We start from the raw sequence: 23,220 nt of genomic DNA, 5'->3' as shown, positions 1-23,220 counted from the left end.
CTGAGTATCTCTAGTTTTGTTGGTGATAGGCCACAAAATAATCAGGGCTCAAGAGAAACACTTATCAGCTGTGGAAAAAGTAGGCAAGTAAGAGTCTTCAAGGGATAGGAACACTACAGGCAAAGGCTGGGTACTCATACTGCTCTTTGCATTTTCTTTCCTCCAGGAAATTCAGCGAAACCCTTATTTGATCACAAATGGAGTTAGCAGATTTGATATAATGCAAGGAGAAATAGGTAAGTTCATATGCCTGTTTTGGAAAAGACTGGCACAAAGCAATGACCTGTGATTGCCTTGCTATGTTCTGAGGGCTTGGTGGGAAGACACAGACCATGGTAGCTGCAGGAAATGATTAGTGCAGGTAAATCCAGACTCATACAAGTCTACACACAACTTACTGCAGATATTTAACGGGATTTCCAAATGCAGCAGCTCTTAATTGTTATTGCTTATATATGGCACCTGCCCTCTATGTATATAAGGACAAGCATAGAAAGAAAGATCCAACTGAGATTAGGCAGATGCTTCAAGTAGAAGGGTCAAACACAGTTCTGGGGTAAGTAGCCCCGGCCTCAACATGTGTAATAATTAATTTTCTTTTCATCCCAAACGTTTTTATCTTTTTCCTATCTCTCTTTTCTCTCCTGTGGAAATTTCTGTCCATCTTCTCTGATACTTACCCAGACATCTGTCTGTGCCCTGCATTGGTTCCATCGTTTTCTCCTGGCCCATACCCATGTTTGTCTTTGGGAGTAGCTCTGCTCCCATATAGAAAAAAACGTCCTCCCATTTCTCACCCCATTTAGAGGTTTGAAAATTTCCTAAACAATGTTCTAGACTGCAAGTTGCAATATGACCACCAAAGACAGGAGGAGCGTGAAGGTAGAAGGAGATGGTTGGGTGGCATCAGGGTTCCCACAGGATATTGCTGCTGAATACTGAGTGGTTCAATATTTTTGGGAGAGGGAGACAGAAGAATCTTGGTTTCTTAGAACAGTCTGCTTCTGAGATGTTTTAGATGTTAATGTACACTCTCCTGAAGAGTTAGTTATGGTCCATGACAATAAGTACATGGTTGAATGCACTGTATTCTTCCCCGCCTCCCCTTGAGGTGACTGCTGGATGCTGGCTGCCCTGGGATCCCTGACACTGCAGAAGGAACTTTTGGAAAATGTTTTACCAAAGGACCAAGGATTCCAGGAGGATTATGCTGGGATTTTTCATTTCCGGGTATGTACTGTCTGCTGTATCGGTACTGCCCGGGCTTGGCTGCTTGGCTTATATAGGGGTCCAAACTGCAGTCCCAGATCTCAACACCCTTGAATGTACTGGCTCACAGTTCAGAATTCTGCAGAAAAAAACCCCAAATTTTCTAATGATTCCTTGTGCTCCAGGTGGTGCAATCATACTTCAGGGAATTCTAAGTGTTTTTCTTAGAAGTTATGACTGCAGAGGTACAGATACCAGCTGTTCAGTTAGATTTGTGTGCATATATGTTTTAGATGGCATTCTGGTGTCTTTTTGATTTGGACAGGCTGTCAGCAGACCTGTGTTATCTATTTCGACTCATTTTCTGTATCGCCATACACTTCACCTTCTTCTTTTAGCTCATGGAAGTAGCAGGAAATTACAAATCCTTGGAGACAGATCAGAGGACCAGGCTTTTGATATTTGGAAAGAGATTTGTTTCTGGGAGAAGAGTAAGGCTTTTGTGTAAATCTCACTTTCTAGCAACTCCTGAAATTCTCTGAATCTCCCAGGAGGGTGACTGGGATAGTAACTGGCTGACCATGATCACTTGTATCTGAGTCGACTGAATATCTTTTGGGATTAGAGTTACTTGTGGTACCATTAAGCTCCAGAAGCTAATCTGGGTGTAGAGAGCATCAGTATATACTTGGCCATTCATCATCCCAGTTTTTTATCACACATCTGTTTTGTTATATGCAGTTTAGTACTAAACGAAGAGCTTTGCCATTGAGACTTCTTTGACTCCCTGGGGGTCTCATGGAGCAGCACCAGGAGGATTATCTCATGGGTAGGCTGCTCTGTTCCTTTGCTCCTCAGCATATCAGATGTTTCTGTCCTGGCCCGTTTCCAGCATGCAGAGGTGCATGAGATAAACTATCTGAAGGAATCTCAGCCAGCTTAAAACACATTAAAAGGATGCGAGCTTGATTGTCTTTCATGAGAGCTTTGAAAAGATTAGTTAGGAGCAATCCTTAAATCTTAAGCAGTATAAATACCTTACAGTATTTGAAAATGTTTTCCCTGTCATCTTGTCTGCAAATCAGTGCAACTGTTTCTGGCTTTCCTTGAGCAGTAAACCCCTGAGAAAGCTACTCTGAATGGAAATGCTTCTCAGTAATGCCTTTCAATTATTCCATCAAAGATATTTTACTGCCATCCACAGGCTAAGCCACCAGTCCTTAGCTCAGTGAAGAATTGCAAACAAGGCATATCATATGCTAATGTACAGATTTTAGCTTATAACTTTTTTCATGTTTTTGGATCTGGAGCCTGTTCCCTCTTGGGAATACAGAAGGCAGTACCACTCTCCCTACACAAAACTGGATGCAAGAGTTAAGGGTGTTAAGCACTTAATCAACTGTGATAAAGATGGGTGATTTTTTTTTTTCCTAGGGAATAATTACAATGACATTATTAAACCAGGATTTCACTTGATCTGGTGTTTGTATTGGAATCACTTTCTCTACCACAGAATCTCTGATGCCTCTGAGGCAGGGTGTGCCATGCATTGTGACAGTGAGCAGCAGCAGCTCAGCCTGGGAAAAACCAAAAAATATTCTGTGGGGGTACAGGGGGCTATGGCACAATGCATCCACTCAAAACAGGGTGAATCTGCCCTGAGAGTTAATGTCCCTGCTCCTGGGAAGAAACTGATGAAAACTTTAAAGGCCATAAGTGGTCAAGACATCAGTTTCAGGACATGTTGAAAAGGTACCTTCTAATACTATGCAAAAGAGAGTGATTGAAAGATGTGGGATTTTTCACCTTGCTCACTTCCAGAACTGGATTTCTCACAGATTCCTGTCAAAAGAGGAAAAAAAAAGGAGGCAAAATAACCACGCACAATTCCCTCTCTGACCAGCACCCTAGGTCTGTTGCCATCTTGCAACTGTCCATTTATTTTTCCTCCTCTTCTAAGCCCAGAAAAAGAAAGTCCTGATTTCAGAGGCTCATCACAAATGTGGAAGCAAAGAACTTACTTCTTTGCAGCGTGCTAAACAGGGATTCTTTGTTTCATTTAGTGTCACATTCCCTGCTGCAGTATACTTTAAATCTTGAGGGTATAAAGAAATTTCACTAAGCCAGGCTCTCAAGATAAGAAGTAAAGGCATTGGCCCTCTTTGAAGGCATATGGTGAAGAATGGCTTCTCCTGTACCACTCTTGCAGTCCAAGAGCATCCTAGCACTTTCTATAATGTTTCTCATTCCTGTTGTGGCTCTTCTTGTCCTTTTGAGACCATGATCTGAAAGTCTGCGGCAGCCAGGACAAAATTGCTGTCTTTATCCAGCTGAGGAAAATACAGGGCTGCATTTGGAAGGCCTCCAAGCTTGAGCTCCCTACCAAAGATGGCCAAGGAACCTGGCTTTTGGAAAAATGTCATTCAGACTGCATTAATCCCCACAGACAGTTCCATATTGTTCTCCTTGTTTACCTGTTGAATTTGCAAGTTAAGCACCATGGGGAGCTGTGGCTACATGTCACGCTTCTCCATACAGACCTGCTTCCGCGTGTGACAGGATGACATGTCAGGTGACTGAAAGGACATCTGATTTCAGGTTGTCCTTTTTGCCTATCTCTCTTTGTGGTAGGCTTTTCCTTGATCACATTCTGCCAAAATCAAGTAGAAGTCTCAAACCACTCCTGTTCACTCAGGTTCAGAGAGTCAAACCCTGCCACCTCCTGCCACCACCAATGTAGGAAGTGAGAGGCTGGGGTGAGGCAGAGCATAAGTAGGATCAAATCTGCTTTCGGCTTAGTGGACTGTAAGCTGCTTTGCTGCTGGGCAGATCTGGTCTTGTGCTTTTCTAACAGAACAGCTCATTTTGAGGTTTTTCATTGACCAAAGTTGTTGAAATAAAATCATGCTAGACTAAATCTATTGCTGGCATACTTCCACTGAAGTCCTTAGCATTAGTGCAAATAAGAGCTTGGCCTCTTATGATTGAGAATCATGCTAAGCTCTACTAATCTGCTAATGACTCTGGAAATGGCTCCTTTAGTTCATCCCCACAGATCTCTTCCCCTATCTTCTCCCTTGAAAGTTTTCTTTCAAGCTGGAGAAACACCTGCTCTGTCGACATGCTGGAGAGACCACCTGCATCCTCCTCATCTATCAAGGAGATGGATAACACCACAAAGCAGTCTTTAGTCACTACACTGTCCCTGTCCATGACAGCACATGAGTCTTAATTGAAACACAGAGGAAAGAAAATCCAGAGACTGGATCTTGACAGAGGCTCTCTGGCCAATAGCTGTGCTACAGGGGAAAATCCAAGTGCAGCTGAGGAGTAAGGCTCACTGAACCATCTGTGTGATTGTTCTTTATCATCTTGAATGCTTGCTATCGCCCAATAATATTAGCATATTCCCCGTGTTGAATCTTTCCTCCCACTGATTGCAGGACTATTTATATTCCCAAATGACTTCCCTTGCCACTCGGAAATCCAGCCACTTGGTAGCTTGTTTAACAATGTGGACCATTAGCCTGAAGCAGTTCAGGAGAGAACTTGCATATATCCATGCTTTAGATTAATTCCTGTGCTATTTCTGGAGGCTGTTTCTTGGCATGAATATTAGCTCTTAAAAGAGGGTCATGCTTTTCTCTCTTTTTTTTTTTTACTTCTTTCCAGTTCTGGCAATATGGAGACTGGGTGGATGTAGTGATAGATGACCGGCTGCCGTTCTTAAATGGAAGATACCTGTCTGTACACCCTCGAACATCAAATGAATTCTGGCCATCCTTGTTGGAGAAAGCATATGCCAAGTAAATATACCTGGTCTATTCTTCTACCTGGTGCTGAGTGCCTTCTGTGAGTGGTTTATGCAAAGCAGACAGGGAGGAGTTCAGGCTAACAGTGTGTATGTTGTGCTGTGCTTAGGTAAGGAACTGTGGCAGAATGCAAACACAGGGTCAGCATAAGCAGGAGATGTTGGTTTCAGGCTGAAGACCTAAATGCACCCAGTCCAATTCTGTGACATTGATACCCGAGAAGTAAAATGAATGGGCAGTGGCTGGTGACACAGAAAGGACTGGGCATCTCCTCCCTACCTGAAACTTATTTGCCTGTTTTCTGTATTTTCCTCTGTTTAAAACTCCAAAGTCCAAGCAGAGATTACCTCTGTTTACAGTCGCTAGTCAGAGACCATACAGACATTTGGAAGAGGCAATGAGAGGAAGCATGGCTGAAGAATATGCCCAGGCACAACACATGCACTCCTGCAAGCCTCTAGTCAGCTCTCACTTTGCACAGAGAGCTTGGACTCTTGGCTGAGGTCCCCAGAGTATTGCAGGGTTAAAAACGATTAATAAGGAGGTAACTTTGAGGAGTAAAGGGATCAGAGTTTGGTACCTTAGCACCTGTAACATTACCCATTATTAAATATGCTGAAAAATCAATTCCTGTGCTAGGGGTTAATGTGAAGGACTGGAACGTGGGGCATGTGCCCTACATCAAGCCGGTGTAACATTTGCAATACAAAGAGGACCTGACGAAGAGAGCTCATTATTCTGGCAGATTTGGTGAGGAATAAGCAAATGTTAAAGCAGCATCTGAGTGACTTAGGAATAGATGCATTTTGCCCTGAGATATCTCAGAAAAGTTGACTCAGGATTCGGTATCAATTTGCTGCATAAGATTTTAATTACAAAGCAAACCAAACCTCTATTAAATTAAAGTTGCAAGCGATGCTGTTTATGAGATTCCCATTTGAGAAGTTCTTCCCATGGCAAATTCTTTTCATCAGTGTAGGACAAGGACAACTCTTCAAAATACAATTAGCCGCAGACTTCATTTGATTACATTCATTAAATACAGTGTGTGTGGTGCGGCTTTACAGCATGCTCTACCTGTTTTAAGTACAGCATGTTCCAGTTTATTTGCTGTCTCAATAAAAAGCACACAATAAAACCAACAAGGACTGTGTTTGAAATATTAAATTATTATCCTATTATTGCACTCTAGCAGAGGAATTTGGAACAGTGCTGTTCTGCTGGGACAGAACTTGTTTCTGTCTTGCCTTGGGAGCATGGGCAAATGCTTTCAGCTCTCTCATCTTCCTCTTTCTCATTTGCAAAAGGGATACTGGCCATTTATGTGAAGAGTCATGACAAAATATGATGTAGAAACAGTTCAGCTTCACTTGATCTGAAAAATCCATTTGAACTAGTCACCCTTGGCTCCCTTCCTGTTCAGAAGTAGGAAACCAGATACTTTAAGATGAGATGCAGCTCATCTCCCTAAAATGTCTGTGTTGGCATGAGTTGCATATTATTTTCCACTGCCTGTAAATGACTCTAGACAGCTGCCTTGGATGGGAGTAAATACATAAGAAAAAGCCCCTCTTTGCCTCATTCATTCCACAGGCCATGTGTTGTGTCTGGGCATGTATTTCAATCCCATTTCCTTTCATTAACTGGCCCCAGTGTTTACACGCTCCAGGCTCACCACTTAAATGCCATGTCCGTTTTGGAAACTACAACTATTTATTTTTATTAAAACACCATATAAGGACTAATCAATGTGGGTTTTTTTCACTCCCGCAGGTTACAGGGCTCCTACCAGAACCTGCATGGAGGCTACCTTTCTGATGCTTTAGTAGACCTCACAGGTGGAGTCCAAGTGCAGTTTTCGCTGAAGGAACCCCCTCCTCATCTGCAGGAGATACTAAGAGCAGCTGCCAAATCTCGGTGTCTGATGGGGTGTAGCACCTCAGGCCAGGTACATCACGGGGCCAGGAGTGTGCCTTTCTCGGTTTACCATGTTTGTTTAAAGGTGAAGTGAAGAAGGAAGTCCATAATCACTCTGTGTAATAGTTACAGCTTATGGGTGCCTGGGGAGAACTTGGCAGTTGAAAGCAGATAAGGTTATGCAGTAAGCCACGTAAAGGCTTTTGAGTAGATGCACTGTCTGTCAGAGGGGGAGGTCTCTGGGTCCTCTCCTGGGTAATCCCACTGGGATAGAGTGGTATCCTCTTGCAGTAGGGCTGATTTTGGCCTCATAGCTTTGTGACCGATTGTAGCAAGGCCAAAACACACCCCTCCCCTGCAAGAGGATGATGTTATTATTGCATTACAGTTTGCAGGCTACCAGTATTAATGCTAGAAAGTTGTATAAGGCTTTGTGATGCTCAGTGAGTATCTTGCTAAAAAGCTGCTAAGGCTTCCCTTATAGCACTTGAGAGAAGACTGCAAAGTATGCAGCATTGGTCCTTCAGTGCCTGGTTCATCAGGACAACTCAGCTGCTGCAAATAAGCCAAGGACTAGCCCCTCCACTCAGGTGGGGCTGACTCTGAGGCCTTGGTGGCAGGGAACCTCTGGAGTTCTAATCCTCTCAGCCAGTCTGGGTCGTTCTGCAGTTGCTCTGGATCACTAAAGAACTTGCAAATGTGTGAAGACCTGTGACTTTGTTAAATTTACTGGACTGCTTCTGGCTGCAGCAGGAACAACAGTCACGTTCCTCTGGAGCCACTATGTCTGAGATACTGCTGTAGTCAAGGTTGTCTTTTCTGCCATACCGGATGGTAGTCCTGGGAGTTGATGGCCATACCTCAGCAGTGTGGCAGAGAGCTAAAATCTGTGCTTTCTCCCTTCTGCAGCTGAGGAACATAGAGCTGAGAAATGGGATTGTACAGGGTCACGCCTACACTGTCACAGGGGTTGTGAAGGTAAGAGCAAGGACATGTTCCTGACTGGTGATCTTGTATGGGTGATCCACTGCAGGGCAGTCACAATCTTGTTCCTTTCAGAGTCATTTTAATTAGCTTCACGCTGAGAAGGGATTACTGAAAACAAATAGTTCAAATTCCAGGAGATGGAAGGTTTCTGGCACAATGAGAAGAGAAAGGATATCTGAATCCTGTCATCTTCTGTAATGGAAAAATGCAACTTAAGTTCACTTTTGTTTTAGGACACTTCAATAGAAAATACATAATTTCTGGGGATTTTCATTCCATGGTGACTATTAAAAAAATCACTTTTCTCTTTCAAATAGGAATAAAAATACTGTCTGAAATTCTGGGATTTGTCATATGATGCAAATCTGCATTTGTTCAGCTCAATCACAAGATGCTAAAAATCACTGTGTGAAAAGTAAATTAACTCACTGGTTCAAGAACAGTATTTCTCCATCTTTTAAAGCTGTTCTATTCAAACAGAACTTCTCCTGACTAGATAATAATATTGCAGATCTGAAAATAGGACCAATTTATCGCAAAGATCACAAGAATTTACATCCAGAAGTCAGAACATAAGCTGTAGTACATACAGGGAGTGTTAACAGTAAGCTATCATGCAAGAGAAGCTACAACACATTTTAATCTAGGAACTTAAAGTCCTTTGGAAAGGGAAATTGCTTTCCCCTATGTTGTTTTCTCCCTTATCCCCCTCTCTTTAATGGTATCCCAAATGAGCCTGGCTTGGCTTTGTACCCCCTTATTGCCACGGCATGTTTGATGCCATCATCATAGCCGCCTTGGAGGATGGCTGCTTGTAGCCATGAGGCTCTGAAATGGAAGGATGGGGGTCGCAAGGCTCCAAAGAAGCTCCCAGCTGGTTCTCCCTAAGAAGAAGGAAGGAGGGAAGAAGAAGGGTGGAAGGATCCTGAATCCTGTTGGACAGCATCAGGCTGTTTCAGCTTCCTGCTGCTCATGATGCAGGCAGAGAGGAGAAGCAGTCTTTGCCTTACCTTACAGTAGTGCCCCCACATCTGAAGGGGCTGCCCTATGGGAAAATGATGTGAGGCTGGCCAGGGGTTGGGCCTTTGCCTGGGAAGAGACTGCCATGACATTTGTTTTCAGTGTTCTCTGTGTGCATAAGAAAAGCCAGAAACAAAAAGGCTTGCTTCTCCTCTCCAATTCCACCATTTCACTTTCACTGGTGAAAGTGAGCTGCTTCTGGCTTAAAGCAGCCAACAGCAAGAGGAGGAAAACACCAAAGTTCCAGCTGTTGGAAACCAGGATACTCTATATATAGAGGCATAGATTCTATTTATCATCTTGACATTCACTCCAGGCGGTCTAATAGTGATTTGGTTCCTCAAAGTCTCTGTTTGCTGACTCACAGTGTCAGATGTGCAGGATTAGGCACTGGACTTTCCCAAGGCTGTCATGCAGTGTGGCAGGGATGCTGCTGCTCCCATCTGTGTCAGTGATTCACTGTCCTTGGGAAAGAAGAATGGGTGCGGCTTTTCTCCCAAACATCATTCCTTTACAATGCAGTAAAGGCACTGATTGAAATGAGACCAGAAGTTAAAACAGGCCTCCATTTTAATACTCATCTCTTCACTGAATATCACAATTGTGAAAAGCTGTGACCGAGTTTATTTTACTTTTGTTTTTACAGATACCATACAAGAATGGCTGGAAACACATCATCAGGATCTGGAATCCGTGGGGCCACGGGGAGTGGAAGGGGCCCTGGAGTGATGGGTATGGTTTTAATGCTTTAATCTCATAAGGAGAATCACTCTTTATTATAAGGTTATTGTAAAGGACCTCTGCCTTGCACTCATTATAATGAAATCTAATTTCTAAATCAATTCATTATAAGCATTATTTCCCTCTGCAAAGCAACTGCCCACAGAAATCTAATCTGGGGAAAACTAATGCCACGTCGGTTTTATATGTGCTCCTCACTAGGCCTAGTGCAGGCATCTCTCTTTGTCTCTGCATACATTTCTCCCAATGGCTCATTCCAGGTAAGCTGTTGTTATATACCTAAGGTAAGCACTGGCCATGCCCCTAGACACTGGCTTGCTGCTTTTACTAAATTCACCTGTAGCAACCATGCATCCACTTTCCTGCTCCTTCTTCCCTTCCCATGAGTCTTTAGCTGGGAAGGAAGGAAGTAGTTAGGGGTCCATGAAAGTAGAGCAGTATTTTTATGCAGTATTGAACAGAGGCAAAAGGGGTTCTTGGTTATCACAAAGGCAAAGTGCTGCTGGATGGCTTGTTTCCTGCGTGCAGCTTTGGAGATGCAAGGACCACTTTGTTGCTGTGTTTAACCTCTCTTCCCTGAAAAGGAAATGATACAGAGGAAGACTGCAACAGTGTTTCATAAATAAATAGATACTAGTTTTCCTGGTGGAATTCCATCACTGTTTTCCTGACTACAGAGATGTTCAGGTGTCACTCTTACATGATTTAATAGCATCCTACCTGTCCTTGTGGCTAGGATTGCTCCAAACTTCTCTGGTGAGAAAAGGCAGGCTAGTGTGTTGTGTCTGGGTGGGTTGGCAGGTGGCGCAGACGTGTAAGGTTGGGATAATAGCTGTCTGCTCAGACAGTGTCCTCCCATTTTTGGGAGAGTGAATGTCATGGTCCAGCCCCAGACAGTGGCTGAACACCACACACCCCTCGCTCACCCCTACCCCAGGAGAGAAACGGACAGAGCCCCGTGGGTTGGGATAAGGACAGGTAGTGACACAGCACTGCGAGAGGGGAACAACAACGGAGCCTGGGACACAACACACACACACTCTGATAACACCGAGCACTTTACCCACACAACAAGGTGGTAACACAGAGCACTGCACCAATGCAATGACCAACCCTATGCCAGATGGCACTGGAGCCACACGGACCTGCCCCTCCCCTCCCAGCCCCTTTTACAGAGGTGTGATGTTGCATGGTGTGGAAAAAGCCTGGGCCAGCTCAGCTCACCTCTGCTGGCTCCTTGGGAAAGTTAACTCTGGCCTGGCTGGAGCCAGGACAGCAACCTATACTCCTAACTCTAATTGAAATGTCAGTAGAGCACATTCACAGGTGAGCTGCATAAATCAATAAATTATTGATTCATGCTCTGTTTATTTATCTTACACTCTGCAGAAAGTACAATTATCACTTAATTATAAACATGATGCTTGGAAACAACACATTTGACTGGCTAATGTGCCCTCTACGTGCCAGTGTAATGTCAGCACTTCAGAGTGCAGTGACTTGGTACTGCACTAGCCTCTCCAGCATGGGGACAGGTGACCAGGACTTGGAAGGGAGAAGCAGGATTCCTCATCCCAGGGTGGGCAATTCATTCAGGCACAGAAAAGGTGTAGAGCTCTGTTTGCTGGCCTTGGCTGTCAAGGCACCAACCATAGTCCTTGTCCTGGGTTTGGCTAGGATAGAGTTAATTTCCTTTCTAGCAGCTGGTGCAGTGCAGCTTTGGTAGTTAGGATGAGAGCAGTGCTGATAGCACTGATGATGATGATGCTTTGGTTGCTGCCAAGCAGTCACACACTTTTCAGTTGTTCATATTGCCCTGTCATCGAGAAGGTGGGGGGGCACCCAGGAAGCTGGGAGGGGACACAAAGAGGGCAGGTGACCCAAACTGGCCAAAGAGGGTATTCTGTACCAATGACATCATGCTGAGCATAATGGGGGGCTGGTGGGAGTGGAGCGCATGGCTCCAGGGCATGTGGTTTTGGAGGCGGTACAGTTTTGGGAATGGCTCTGAGCTGTACGGCCTGAGCTGGGCGGTTCGGTGAGAAACTGCATTTGTGTACCACCAGTTTTCTATATTTTGCTATAAAGTCCTATTATTGTTTTATCTCTCTGCTGTCCCAGTTAACTGCCCTTATCCCAACCCATGAGGTTTGGTTTTCTTTTCCTTTCTTCTGCCCCTGCCCGCACTGCATCCCCCCCTCCACCCCCTCCAAGTTCCCCTTTCACACACCCTCTTGAAGAGAGCGGCTGCATGATGCTCAGCTCTCAGCTGGGGCAAAACCACAAAAGACCTGTTTTCAATGTGCAGGTTGCTCACCCCTCCTTATCCCCCATGACTTGACGGGCTAGTTTGAAGAATGGGTTGGCCAGAGGGATGGAAAATTGTGCCTCACATCTGCTTTTTCATTTGTTCCTGTTTACAGTTCCCCTCAGTGGGACCACGTTGATCCTAAATGCCGAGAAGACCTCCTCAGAAATAAGGATGATGGAGAATTCTGGTATTTCCCTATCAATCCTTCTCCCTGGCAGGTTCATTACGAAAAAAAAGAAGAGTCATTATGAAATAAGAGTAATTTCATCAGATCCCTGGTCTTAGTGATGGCTCAAGGCACCCTGTGTTAGCTGTGAGCAAACAGCAAATTGGAGGTTGTCCTGACCCCATGGTTTCAGAGGAAACAAGGCTTAGGAGAAACAGAGCTGGACAAGATTAAGTAACAAACTGGTGGAAAAAATGAGAAATGAGGGAAGTAAAAATCCAACTCCCTGAGACCCAGTCATATTGTCACACTTTGACAGTGTTGTCACATCTTTCCTCTAAAGCTCCTAGCTTGAACCTTGGACTGCCCAGTGCTCAGAGGGGACAGGTGGCTGAGCCGGTCGTACAGCTTGTGCACTTGACTGCTCCACAAGTGCTTGTGCTTTTTCAGTGCCTCTGATTACTCTGTAATCCACTTCAGTCATGTTTGAGCCATCCTTTAGAAAAGCTATTACTACTCTGAAAGCGCACACTTGCCCCGTGAGGCTCAGTGTAAAGCAGGGGAACAGCCGGCTGGTCTAAGATGGGCACTTCAGGCTTGAGCAAAGCATTAGTGCAGGGTAGGATGCTGAATGGGGGCAAAGCAAGGTGCAGAGGCAGAAAGGTGCTGGAGATAGCAGGGCTGCACTTAGGAAATACTGAACATGCCCTGTAATTTCCCTGGGGCTTTATGTGCAGTTTGAGCAGCCCAAATGCAGTGAGGGCTGATGTCTTCTGCAAGGTATCAACCAGCTCAGCTATGGCCTACAGTGCTCTGGGGGTGACCACTGAATCTCGCTGAAAGGTGAGATTTTCTTCTTCTCTGCAGGATGTCCTGTGAAAACTTCCAGGAGCAGTTCTCCTGGCTGTATATATGTAACAGCACCCCAACGTTTCTGGACTTTGGAGATCAGCCCTGCACAACATGGTTTGTAGAGAGACATAGCAACTTGTGGCGTCCAGTCCTTGCTACAGGCAGGAACAACCGTTCCCCAGGTAATGAATGCTCGCTGCAGTCACCTAGTCCTCTCCTCCTCTCCACTGGTGCTTACAGTGAAACCTTCACCCCAAGCTGTTACCAACTGTTAATGCCAGCCCTTTCCCATTACAGCACCTATCAGCTAAAGAGGGAGAAACAAAATAGCAGCACTTGCTTGCTCAGTTAGGAGACTTGTGATTTAGAAACCTTAAACTCTATAAAGCAAAATGTCCTTGTCTATCTTCCTTCAGCCAGTTTCAGTAGGTTTTATTTTGTACCTCATTGGAAAGTCTGGTCTGGAAAATATGTAGCTGATTTTACAGAGCAAGAAATACTCCAAAATTAAATGGATACAAAATGAAGAATTGTCCTACAAAGCTCTATTTTTGAAGGTAGAAAGTCCTTTGAGCAAATGAGACCACTGGTTTTACTGCCTGGACTCTTCTGGCATTGCAAGCTCCAATTATTATAATTTTAAAATAAAATTAATTTTATATTATCTTTTTTTTTGCAGCCAAATCACTATTTGGGCTCTGTGTTTTTCATCTAAGATGGTAGCATGGGGTCAGTGAAGGATCTTTTTTTCTGCAAGGCTGATCCCTGAATCAGCAGCAAACTATGGCTCACAGGTTTCAGCCTCCTCATCATAACCTTGATCACTGTGTCTCAAGGGGTGATAACAAAGCAATGCCTGTGCTGGGCAAGGAAGTGCAAAGGCTGAGCTGAAAGTATGTGGGCACAGCCATTTTCCATGGATCTGTGTTTTCCACCAGCCCTCTAGCAAAGTTCCTGTCTAAGTACAATTGCAGCTTTTGATGCCACCCAACACAGCTACATGGCTTAGAGTCTAGACTGATGTAAGCAGATGCTGCCATCTCAGTCTTTTTCCCCCAGTTTGGGCTTCTTATTGCTTTCTCATCAGGGATGCTTCCTGTTAACTCAAAACTCAGCCTTCTCCTTTTGGTGCTCAACACTCTGTCTTCTCCATCAGAAATACTAATAGGAAGGATGGGGAGAATAGCTTTGGACCATATTGTCTTTTTTTTTTTTTTCCATGTGTTTCTGGTCTCCAAGCTGTAATCCTTTTCAACTCAGCCAGTGGGTCAAGTGGCTGATTAAATATCACTGCTTTTCTGCCTTGGGGGAAGTGTGCTATGTAGGTGAAGCAGATGTAGAGGGGCTGAGGAATCTCCATGACTTTCATGGCTTTGCCAGAGTTTTCTAGAATGATTAATGTGCAATTAAACTCTAGATGCTTCGACTCCTACTGGTAATGTAGAAGCTACAGTACTCTATGGTATTGAAAGGATCTTGGAGTAGTAACTACCTATTCCTCTGGGTATACATAAGCAAGATTTTGCACAATAGGCTAGTACTGGAGCATCTCTATGGCTACTATTAATCTAGTAACACTTTCTCAGCAGGTATGGTCTCAACAAGCTCTCAGTTTTTTTTCAAAGTGCCAAATCATGAACCTAAAGCCTACAATGTAGTCATTTCACTCATGCAAAAACATGCTGAGGATGTGCGGGATGCAAAAAAAAAGAAGATTGGCTTTTTTATCACCATGGTAAGTACAGTCAGGTATCAAGTAGGCACTGGTGTTTTCTGTGTGATTAATTATGCCCCTACATGGAAGTGAAAGACTGAATTGCCTTTTGGCCTGTAAAAAGAGAGTGGTTAGTAGTTGAAGTGAATTTCTGGATGAATTCTATCATAGAGCATGACTGGAAAAGTAGAGATAGGCAGGCTTAGTTTCCTTTAATCCTGTCTTAAGAGATGAAAGGCTGAACTTTGAGTTATGTAGCATCCCAAAATAGCCCTGGAAAGCTCAAGGAGACCCAAGGATACAAGTTGTGCCAGGGCAACATCCTCTGTGCCCAGCAGTACTGGTGACATGCCTTGCTGGACTGGCACAAGGAATGACAACCAGCAGTAACCAGATCACTTGAGCAGTGCTCCAGGTCTAGTAGGGAAGCAAATAGCCTTTTGTTCCCCAAAATGGGTCTGCCCTGCTTTTCTATCACAGAAATGCCACACAAAAGCCATTTTCAAAAGGCGTAGAAGGCTTTTCTCAAGACCAGAGCAGAGGTAATCCACTCAGATATCTGGGACTTCCACTACAGTTTGCTGTTTGTTTGGGTTTTTCTCTTGATGACTGCCCAGGAAGGACCCATTTCATGGGGTGGTGCTGTCAGCATTACCAGGCTTACTGAAAATACTGTTGCTAGTGTGGATGGATGCTAGCCTTTTCCAAAGTGTTTTTGTTGTTGGCTGATGAGAGTGGGATGGAGTTATTCTTAACCTGAAGAATGAAAAGAAGCAGAGATTGCTATGACCCTAACTTCACATTCTCCTGATCACTGGAGAGGCTTACCCTAGTTCCAGAGCTTGAATAATTGATGTCATAAGTCTAGCAGCTACTCATAAAGGAAGAGCATGGCTTTGTAGCTCATAAAAGATAGTGTCTGAGAAGTAAAATAAAAAGAACATTCCTCCAGCAAATGGAACTCCCTATTCCTACACAAGGAGATCCTCTGCTTGGTACAGATATTAGGCCTGTAGGACTCCACTGGGCCAGCTGTGTCACATGGAAAGAGCTGCTGCTCCTGGTGAATGGGGAATTCACTCCTTCCAGTATTCTCATCAGCTGTTCCCCAACAGTCACCTGACATGGAGGTGCTTGCATGCTCTTGCATTATGCATGTCCACATTGATTAGTTACCCATTTTAACTGGATTGGGATGTGATGGCATAGGTCTTGGGTCCCTTGGAAAGAGATTGTTTAATCAGGAAGTAGACAAGGTGACAGATTAGCTCTATTCTTGCTTCACATTTAAATTTTCTTTCTTTGACTGCAGTTGATGCTCAGGTGTGTTCATTTAGTTTTTCTTTCTCTTGGTATGCTCCCAAGGATGGAGGAAATTCAATGAATGTGTCAAGTCTGGATGACATGGCCTCTGTGGGCTGTCAGCCCATAGCTCACCTCAGGCTAAGTCTAGGCATCTGATCCCAGGTGATCTCCTACACAGGATCTAAAGGACAAAGCCAGAACAGACAGGTTACTACATGCACCAGGATAACTGTGATGCCCCTGGTCAGTAAGGGAAAGGGGACAGTGATGCTGCTCTGTCACACTGTAGCTTTTAGGTAATGTAATGATATTGGTACAAATCCACATGGCAGATTATACAAATAATATTTCCCAACTGACACAGCTTAAGTATTTTAACATGAGAGCTGGTCTACCAGCTCCTCACTGCCAGCCCAGCACCCTGCTCTGGTAGCAATAAAAGCCCAATTCAGTAGTAAGTCAGGGAAGGTGCACAGTGCCACTCCCTTGGATTATTTCCCACTTTCTAGCCTCAGTGCCTGAGGGCAGTCAGAGGTGGCATCTTTGCATAAAAGTTTACAAGGGGTTTACTTTGCATGAGGAGACTGGAATTGCTAAGATTCACATGGCTTTACTTTTTCCCCTGCACTGCTTTCACTGCCATTATTCATTAGCAACATCACTCATTGTTCAGCACCTCTTGGGATGCGTCAAATTGTTGCTGTGAAGTAGGAAAGTATACTCCCTTGACAGGATGAGAGGGGAATGCAGTGCAGGCAAGGATGCAAACCAGAATGGACATATCTGATAGCTCTAGGAAGCCTTTGATTAAATATAGACGTGGAATACTAATACATGGCTGTGAGGGAAGTTTAATGTTGTGTGATAAAGCTGAGCAATGTATAGAGGCTGATTCTTCTCTCACACCAGTTTTTTTACTCCACTGAGATATTAATCTGCTTCTGCTTTTTACCAGGAGGAATGTGGAATGAGACCCAAAAGTAAAAAAAGGATTACACCATTTATTTCTTTGCAGCACTGCCCATTTCTATTTGCTCGAGATCCGACCCATAATACTTGGCAGTCTACATACCTCCCAGCTGTCTGTAACAGTAGTCATCTTTTTTTTTTTCCCCTCCCAAAATAGCAGTTTTATGTTATTTTCTCCCAAAGGCATGGCTCATAAATAACTCTGCCACGCTGTATAACCATTCTAAATGGAATTTATACACGGTGATGTATTTTGGAGAATATGTTTAGTAAGGGTTTTTTATTATGCTATCTTTACATGTCATCATAGTAATAGCTGCTGCATTATATTTGTTTTATCTCAGCAAAAATACTGGAATAACAGAAGAAAGATCAGGATATTCTGTTTTCCTGTGACACTTGCTGGAAGGTTTGGGTTGTGATTCTTGAAGCATTGTCATCTGGGTGAGATCCTTAGTGAGTCTCTGACCACTCTGAGTCACGCTAGATCTCAGGGAAGTTTTAGCAAGAGTATTCATCCTTCATGAACTCCAGTCTGCTTAATGTTAATTGAAGTTCTCTTCAAATCGACTTACATTCATTTTGCCATTCTGTATTTTTCAGTTCTCCCACCCTTGTGCATTTCTAATGTCTCCTTGAACAACGTCCATCACCTGGATGGGCTTGTTATATGCAGTGTCTATTTAGAAAGCTTGAGGGAATCTAAGACTGCTGTGGATGTACTTTTTGATTTACTTTGGTTCCTGACATGGAAGGGAGATGGTCAGCTAGATTTTTCTTTCAGGAGGATTCCAGAGTTGTGAAACAAATGTTTTCCCTGACTCGAGATGTGACCAGCTACTTTATCTTGAGCCCTGGGACCTACGCTGTTGTTCCTGCTACAACAGAGGACCAAGAATTTGAATTTCTCTTACGAATTTTCACAAGGCATCAAGACTACAATGAGTAAGATGATAAATACTTTTTATGGGCTACAGACTTACAGTGTGCCAGGATTTAACAATTTAATGTCAAGTTAAGTAATGTGGCAGTTTGCTTTTAATGGACTCTAGAAGTGGGTTAGGAAGACACAGCCAAGTGTTAAGCACCTTGTTGAGGAGGTTCAGACATGTAGTTGGATACATAGGGGTGGCCACTGCAGAACAGGGCAATAGCTCATCTGCAGCCACCTTGTAGGATGGCTCAGCTTCGATACAAGGAGCCACACAAGCAAACAATAATTGTGAGGTATACCCCCCGCCCCCCCCCCCCCCCCCCCCCACACACACACACACTGTGGCGAAATCTCTCCGATCTTGTTTTTCTTACCAGCTGTTATGTAGTTTCTTATGGTATGCTGACTGGCCTCTACACAGATCAGGTCCCATTCTGCTCAGAGCAGAGCCTAAAGAAGCAAAGAGCAGTGAGATGCCTTGATCGTTTCACCCAGCCATCTCATAGGTGGGCTGGCAGGGCTCCCTGCGGGTATGAAAGGGGCCTTGAAGATAAGTTTAGTGGAAAAATGGTATCTTAGCTCATGCAAAGGCAGCTCTTATCACATTTTTACACAAATATCTTGCTGTGCTTTCTGTAAAAAAAGCAAGCCATGGAATTCAGCCTCACCAAATGACCTTCAAGCATCCGATATGCAGTGGCTTTCCTTCAGCAAGTTGTATAGTGGAGGTAATTGCAGTTCTTACCTCACAGGCCCATATCTTAACAATTAGATTGCTTTCTAGGCTGTGGCCCCTGGCAAAAAATATCCCTCAGCCAACTAAGGTGACTCCTTAGTTATGGAAAACAAACATGAGAAGTCTGTGCTCTGGACTGGACTGCTTTCAGCATGATGAATCATGCACAAGATGTCTCAGCCTTGTGAGACAGCACTTTCCAGGATTGTCTCTGACCCTCACAGACCTTCCCGAGCTAGGCCAAGCATAAGGATCCCTTTCTTGTGGGTCTTTGCTGTACTCACCTATATAATAGTACAGATGTTATAAAAAATAGTGTCTGGCTTGCCTGTTTTCTCTACCAGAAGCAAAACTCAAGTATTGAATGTTGCTATGGAGTCTCAGAAGGTACGGTGACTCCAGCTCAATTTCAGGAAGCCTGCAGATACTTAAAAAATTTTGTCTTTTAATAGCCCAGGTGCTATTTTTATTTCTGACTATTAAACTAGGCAAAGAGAAAGCAGATAAAAATTTCATGTGGCTCCAGGCAGGGCAGCCCTGTCTTCTGTGTGGTGAGGTTAGTCCTAGCATGCCCAAAGTGAGACAAGTTACCCTTCCTCTGCTGCTGGTGCCAGCAGGTCTGGCCCAGAGGAGGCAGTGGCCCCAGAGCAGCCAGAGGCTCAGAGCTGCTCATGTCTGCTTGCACAGAGAGCCAGGGCTGGTGCAAGAGGTTTGGCTGAACTGGGACAGGGTGGAAGGTGTGGGTGCTGAGCATTGCATGGGGCTGTGGCTGGGTGAGTGGTCCTGTCGGTGCCTGCCTGCTGCCGCACCTGCAGATCCCTGGTCTCTCCCAGTTTGACTCTTGTAATTCTTTTCTAGGAACACAAACTCCCCGCCCAGCCCAGTGCTGCCAAAGGTAAGAGTCTGTGAAAACTGATGAAGATACGGGTGGCGGTGAATGATTCCCAGGGAACTGACATTTCATTAGTCACCTCTACTGACTCCTCTTCTTCCTTCTGTAGATACCTTACACCACTTTGCTCTTCTCTCCTTTCAACACTTAGTATCTGCCCCCGAGTTCGACCCTGGCACCCTGCAACCTTCCTGGGAGAGCACGTGTCCAACCTGGGGTACCTTTCTGAAGAGACAAGAGTGACAATGGAGCACGTCCTCTTCACATATGTCTCTCTCAGAGCCTCATTTTTGAAGGAAACACATCTCACGCAGTCCCTCTGTCAGCTTGTACATCTGTCCTTTTCACCTGGCCAACTTTAACACTCTGACCAACCAATTATAGCAGGGGAGGTAGGGATTTCAAAGAGGCTAAATTATTGAAATGTCTATAAAATTTGGATAACTATTTGGGGGGGGGGGGGGGGGGGGTGTAACTTTGATGAAGAAGTCATACCCTGATTTTTGTGTCTTTTGAAAAGACCTGTCACCTGAGAGTGGCGTCATTCATACCTTCCCCATGGGAATGCCATCATCTGAGGGCTTGCACCCTATTATAAAGTGCAAGACTCCTTGGATACCTGAGCCCCAAAGCAGATTCCTCCTGATTTTCATCAAGAAGTCTTCACAGGCGTAAGGGAAATTACACTTGAAAACTGGTAGCACCTCTACTTCAACTTGCATTTCTGCCTGCCTACCATCTCTTGCTGGACTGGCAGATGGCCAGTGCTGGTCCAGTCCCTGCTGCTGCCTCACAGCTGAGAGGCTGTTATTTATAGCAGCGAAAACCGAGTGCGGATCTTTGAAGCCAGAGGTGTAAAGATGCTTCAGTAGAACAGAAAGCAGACTCCTTTCCTTGTGATACATTTTCCAGCCTGCAGTTAAGTCCCATTAGAGGGGTAGTGTAAATGGTGGCTTATTATCTCTTTGCACTGACGAGCTGTCAGTTTACTTGGCTGTAGTAGTTAGCCAATGTTTTGACTTTGATGAATTGTGGTACCCATACTTTCTGCTCTTGTTCACATATTTGGGCTCCACTGTTGTGAATTATCTCGTACAGAGATAATTGGCATTGGGGCTTAGGCTTAGATTTTAAAATTTTTTAAAAGCTTTATAATGTTAAGGATAGTTTCCCCTAGTGCTTGGTGGATCTATGCACTGGAGTATTGAAAAAAAAATCCCTTAACCATTAAATTGCAATTGCTCAGGTACAGTCATGACTGTCTTGGGGTTTAGAAGGTACAGGAAAAAGGAAAAGTGAACTCCTGGTTTGTTTTCTTGGATCACATGAATCACATGCCCTAAGACAGTGGTTTCAACTGAGGGCCATCAATAAGGATCAGGCTTTTTATCTCTATATTCAACAACTTTTATCTCTGTATTCAATACCCTGGATGTATTCTGTTGTCTTACTCAGGCCTTGAGCTGCTCCTTCCTGGTGGTATTAAGTAATAACATCCAAACTATGGTTCTTCCTTCACTGCAGTAGCTGTTCTTCACTCCTAGTCCACTTTACTTTCAGGGTGCTAAAGCTGCAGCCTGTACTGTACATACCCTGCTTTCCCTAAAGTGCTGGCTGGATCTTCAGACTTCTGCTTCCAGTTGTTTTGTAACTGAATTATTTATCTGTGTACTTTGTCTTTTATCCAGGAGGTACCAAGACAGAACCAGAACAGCTCCTATAAGGCTGTCTTCCTACGATACGCTAAGCAGGTATTGTATCTAAAACATCTTGCTACTAAATAAAGGTGGCACATGGACTTGCAAAAAGAAGACCTGATCTCTGATGTTGATACAAATCAATTTAGAAAAAAATGGGGTTTTTTTGAAATGTAGCTCCATCCTTAAGTGGATACCCTGAAAACAGTATTGATTGACCTGCCGAAACCCCTAGAAAAATGGGACATCCAGCTGGGATAGACTGGCTAGCCCCATATATCAGTGGAGGATTGGAGATTTGCAGTTGTGCTAGTGATGGGCTTGCATGTGTCTTTTTTTGGCTTTGGTTCATTTATTTACTGAAAGCAATTAGAAAGCCTTGGGTATTCCCCCCTCTCATCAGCATCATTTTCCATTTGCCTTCACAGCATTTGGAAACCAGACATCAGTCAGCATTTGAGTAATTGATTCCTGCTCTTTCAGAGCCAAACTCTTTGTGTTCACAGGAGATGCTTTTAATGGTTTAATAAACTGTTAGAAAGAACAACTTGACTTAGTAAAGAGGAGGGGAAAAAAAAATCAGTGCCAAAAGTCTTTGCACAATGGACCTCTTATGGTTAATAGTTATATCAATATGTGAAGGTGAAAATGAACACGGGCTGCCATGTTGAAATGCCCTGGGGGTGTCTCAGGAGGGAGGCAATAAAATTTACTGATGGGTGGCTCAAAGGGAAGCAGACAGCAGCACCTTTGCTCTCAACCCACTCACCCAGCTGCCTGCTATGCCTGCCTTTTGGCATCTTCCCAGCAACGGGCTGGTGAAGTCAGCAAGTGTTCCCATTGCTGTTGAAAATACCCCATGGTGATGTCAGTGTCTGTAACTGCCCTGCAGTGTCATAGGGAAGAACAGAAAGTTGGCTCAAGAGCATGGAGGGCTTTATTATTCTCTTGAGGGGATGCTGCTGCTGTGCAGATATAAGGAAGTCCTCCTCAGTTGCCACAGAGTGAAGAAGTTTTGGGTGTAAGTGACACAGAAGAAAAGCTTTATGCTCACACACCCCTCTCTGCATTTTATTCTGCATTAGGGCTCAGCTATCGATGCCTCGCAGCTGCAACAACTCCTTAATGAAGTGATCCTGCAAGGTAAAGCTTTTACAACCCAGCTAATGTCTTTCATGCTTCCCTATTCTTAGCCTAGTGTAAATTAGACAGAGGATTTAGTGGTGTCCTGATGGCCCTCAAAGAATCCTCAGCACAGCTAGCTGCACTATTGGATTTTGAAAAATGGTAAGTGCCTTCACCAGGGTTCCTTTTACATGCACAACAGTTGGGTTTTGTTTTTTAAAGAAAAACAAAGCGATATTCACATGAAGAAGGCAGTACAGCCCAGACCAGCTGCTAACATGCTCTTTAATGCACGGACATCAGCAAAGCTGTGCGCCTGCTAAATTTAATTCTCTCTTCACAGTTCTGCCAAGAACTGCTCAGTAGACCTACCCTACCCTATGCTGCCCTTCTCCTGGATGTCCCTGCAACCCCTTGAGCCACCATTCCTGCTCCATGCCCCAACAATTGCAGCAGGAACCCCGTGCCTGGCTGGCCTGCACCAGTGAGAGCCCCAGGGAGCTTTGCCTCCCACTCTCCTCACTGTCACACAATTTCTTCCAGTTCAGCCCTGGCCTGCAATGATCCTCTGCAGAGACCTCAAGCTGGCTTTCAGCATTTCCCAACCTTCTCTACCAGCCCACTTTGAAAACAGCATGAGACAGGGGCACAGCTGGAGGCCTTGTGTCAACTCAGTCATGCACAAGGTTCCAAATGCTCTTAGGACTCACCATTCAGCATAAATAGCCTTTCTTATCACTGTCATTTCCTTTGTCTGTATTTCAAGAGGGAAGAGTTTCCATCAGGGTAAGAAGCTGGGCAGAGACTGTGTGGAATAGTAAACCCAAACAGGG

General features: G+C 44.3%; 1 protein-coding gene across 1 annotated transcript in view; it reads left to right on the top strand.

Moving 5' to 3' along the window:
- Positions 1 to 23,220, top strand: part of CAPN13 (calpain 13) — a gene marked incomplete at its 5' end in the record, with an annotated part of 54,712 nt that overhangs the window by 17,693 nt on the left and 13,799 nt on the right. Inside the window, 13 exon segments of the mRNA XM_084261939.1 lie at positions 167 to 236; positions 1,112 to 1,230; positions 4,882 to 5,015; positions 6,795 to 6,969; positions 7,848 to 7,916; positions 9,592 to 9,677; positions 12,110 to 12,184; positions 13,031 to 13,197; positions 14,602 to 14,750; positions 17,788 to 17,948; positions 19,532 to 19,568; positions 21,254 to 21,316; positions 22,348 to 22,405. Of these exon segments, the coding sequence (XP_084118065.1) occupies positions 167 to 236; positions 1,112 to 1,230; positions 4,882 to 5,015; positions 6,795 to 6,969; positions 7,848 to 7,916; positions 9,592 to 9,677; positions 12,110 to 12,184; positions 13,031 to 13,197; positions 14,602 to 14,750; positions 17,788 to 17,948; positions 19,532 to 19,568; positions 21,254 to 21,316; positions 22,348 to 22,405 (1,363 nt within the window).

The sequence above is a fragment of the Gallinula chloropus genome, assembly GCF_964237585.1.
Source record: "Gallinula chloropus genome assembly, chromosome: 3".
In the NCBI taxonomy this organism is placed as follows: domain Eukaryota; kingdom Metazoa; phylum Chordata; class Aves; order Gruiformes; family Rallidae; genus Gallinula; species Gallinula chloropus.
Note: the sequence above shows the minus strand (reverse complement) of the source record. Positions and strands in the feature narration are given on the sequence as shown.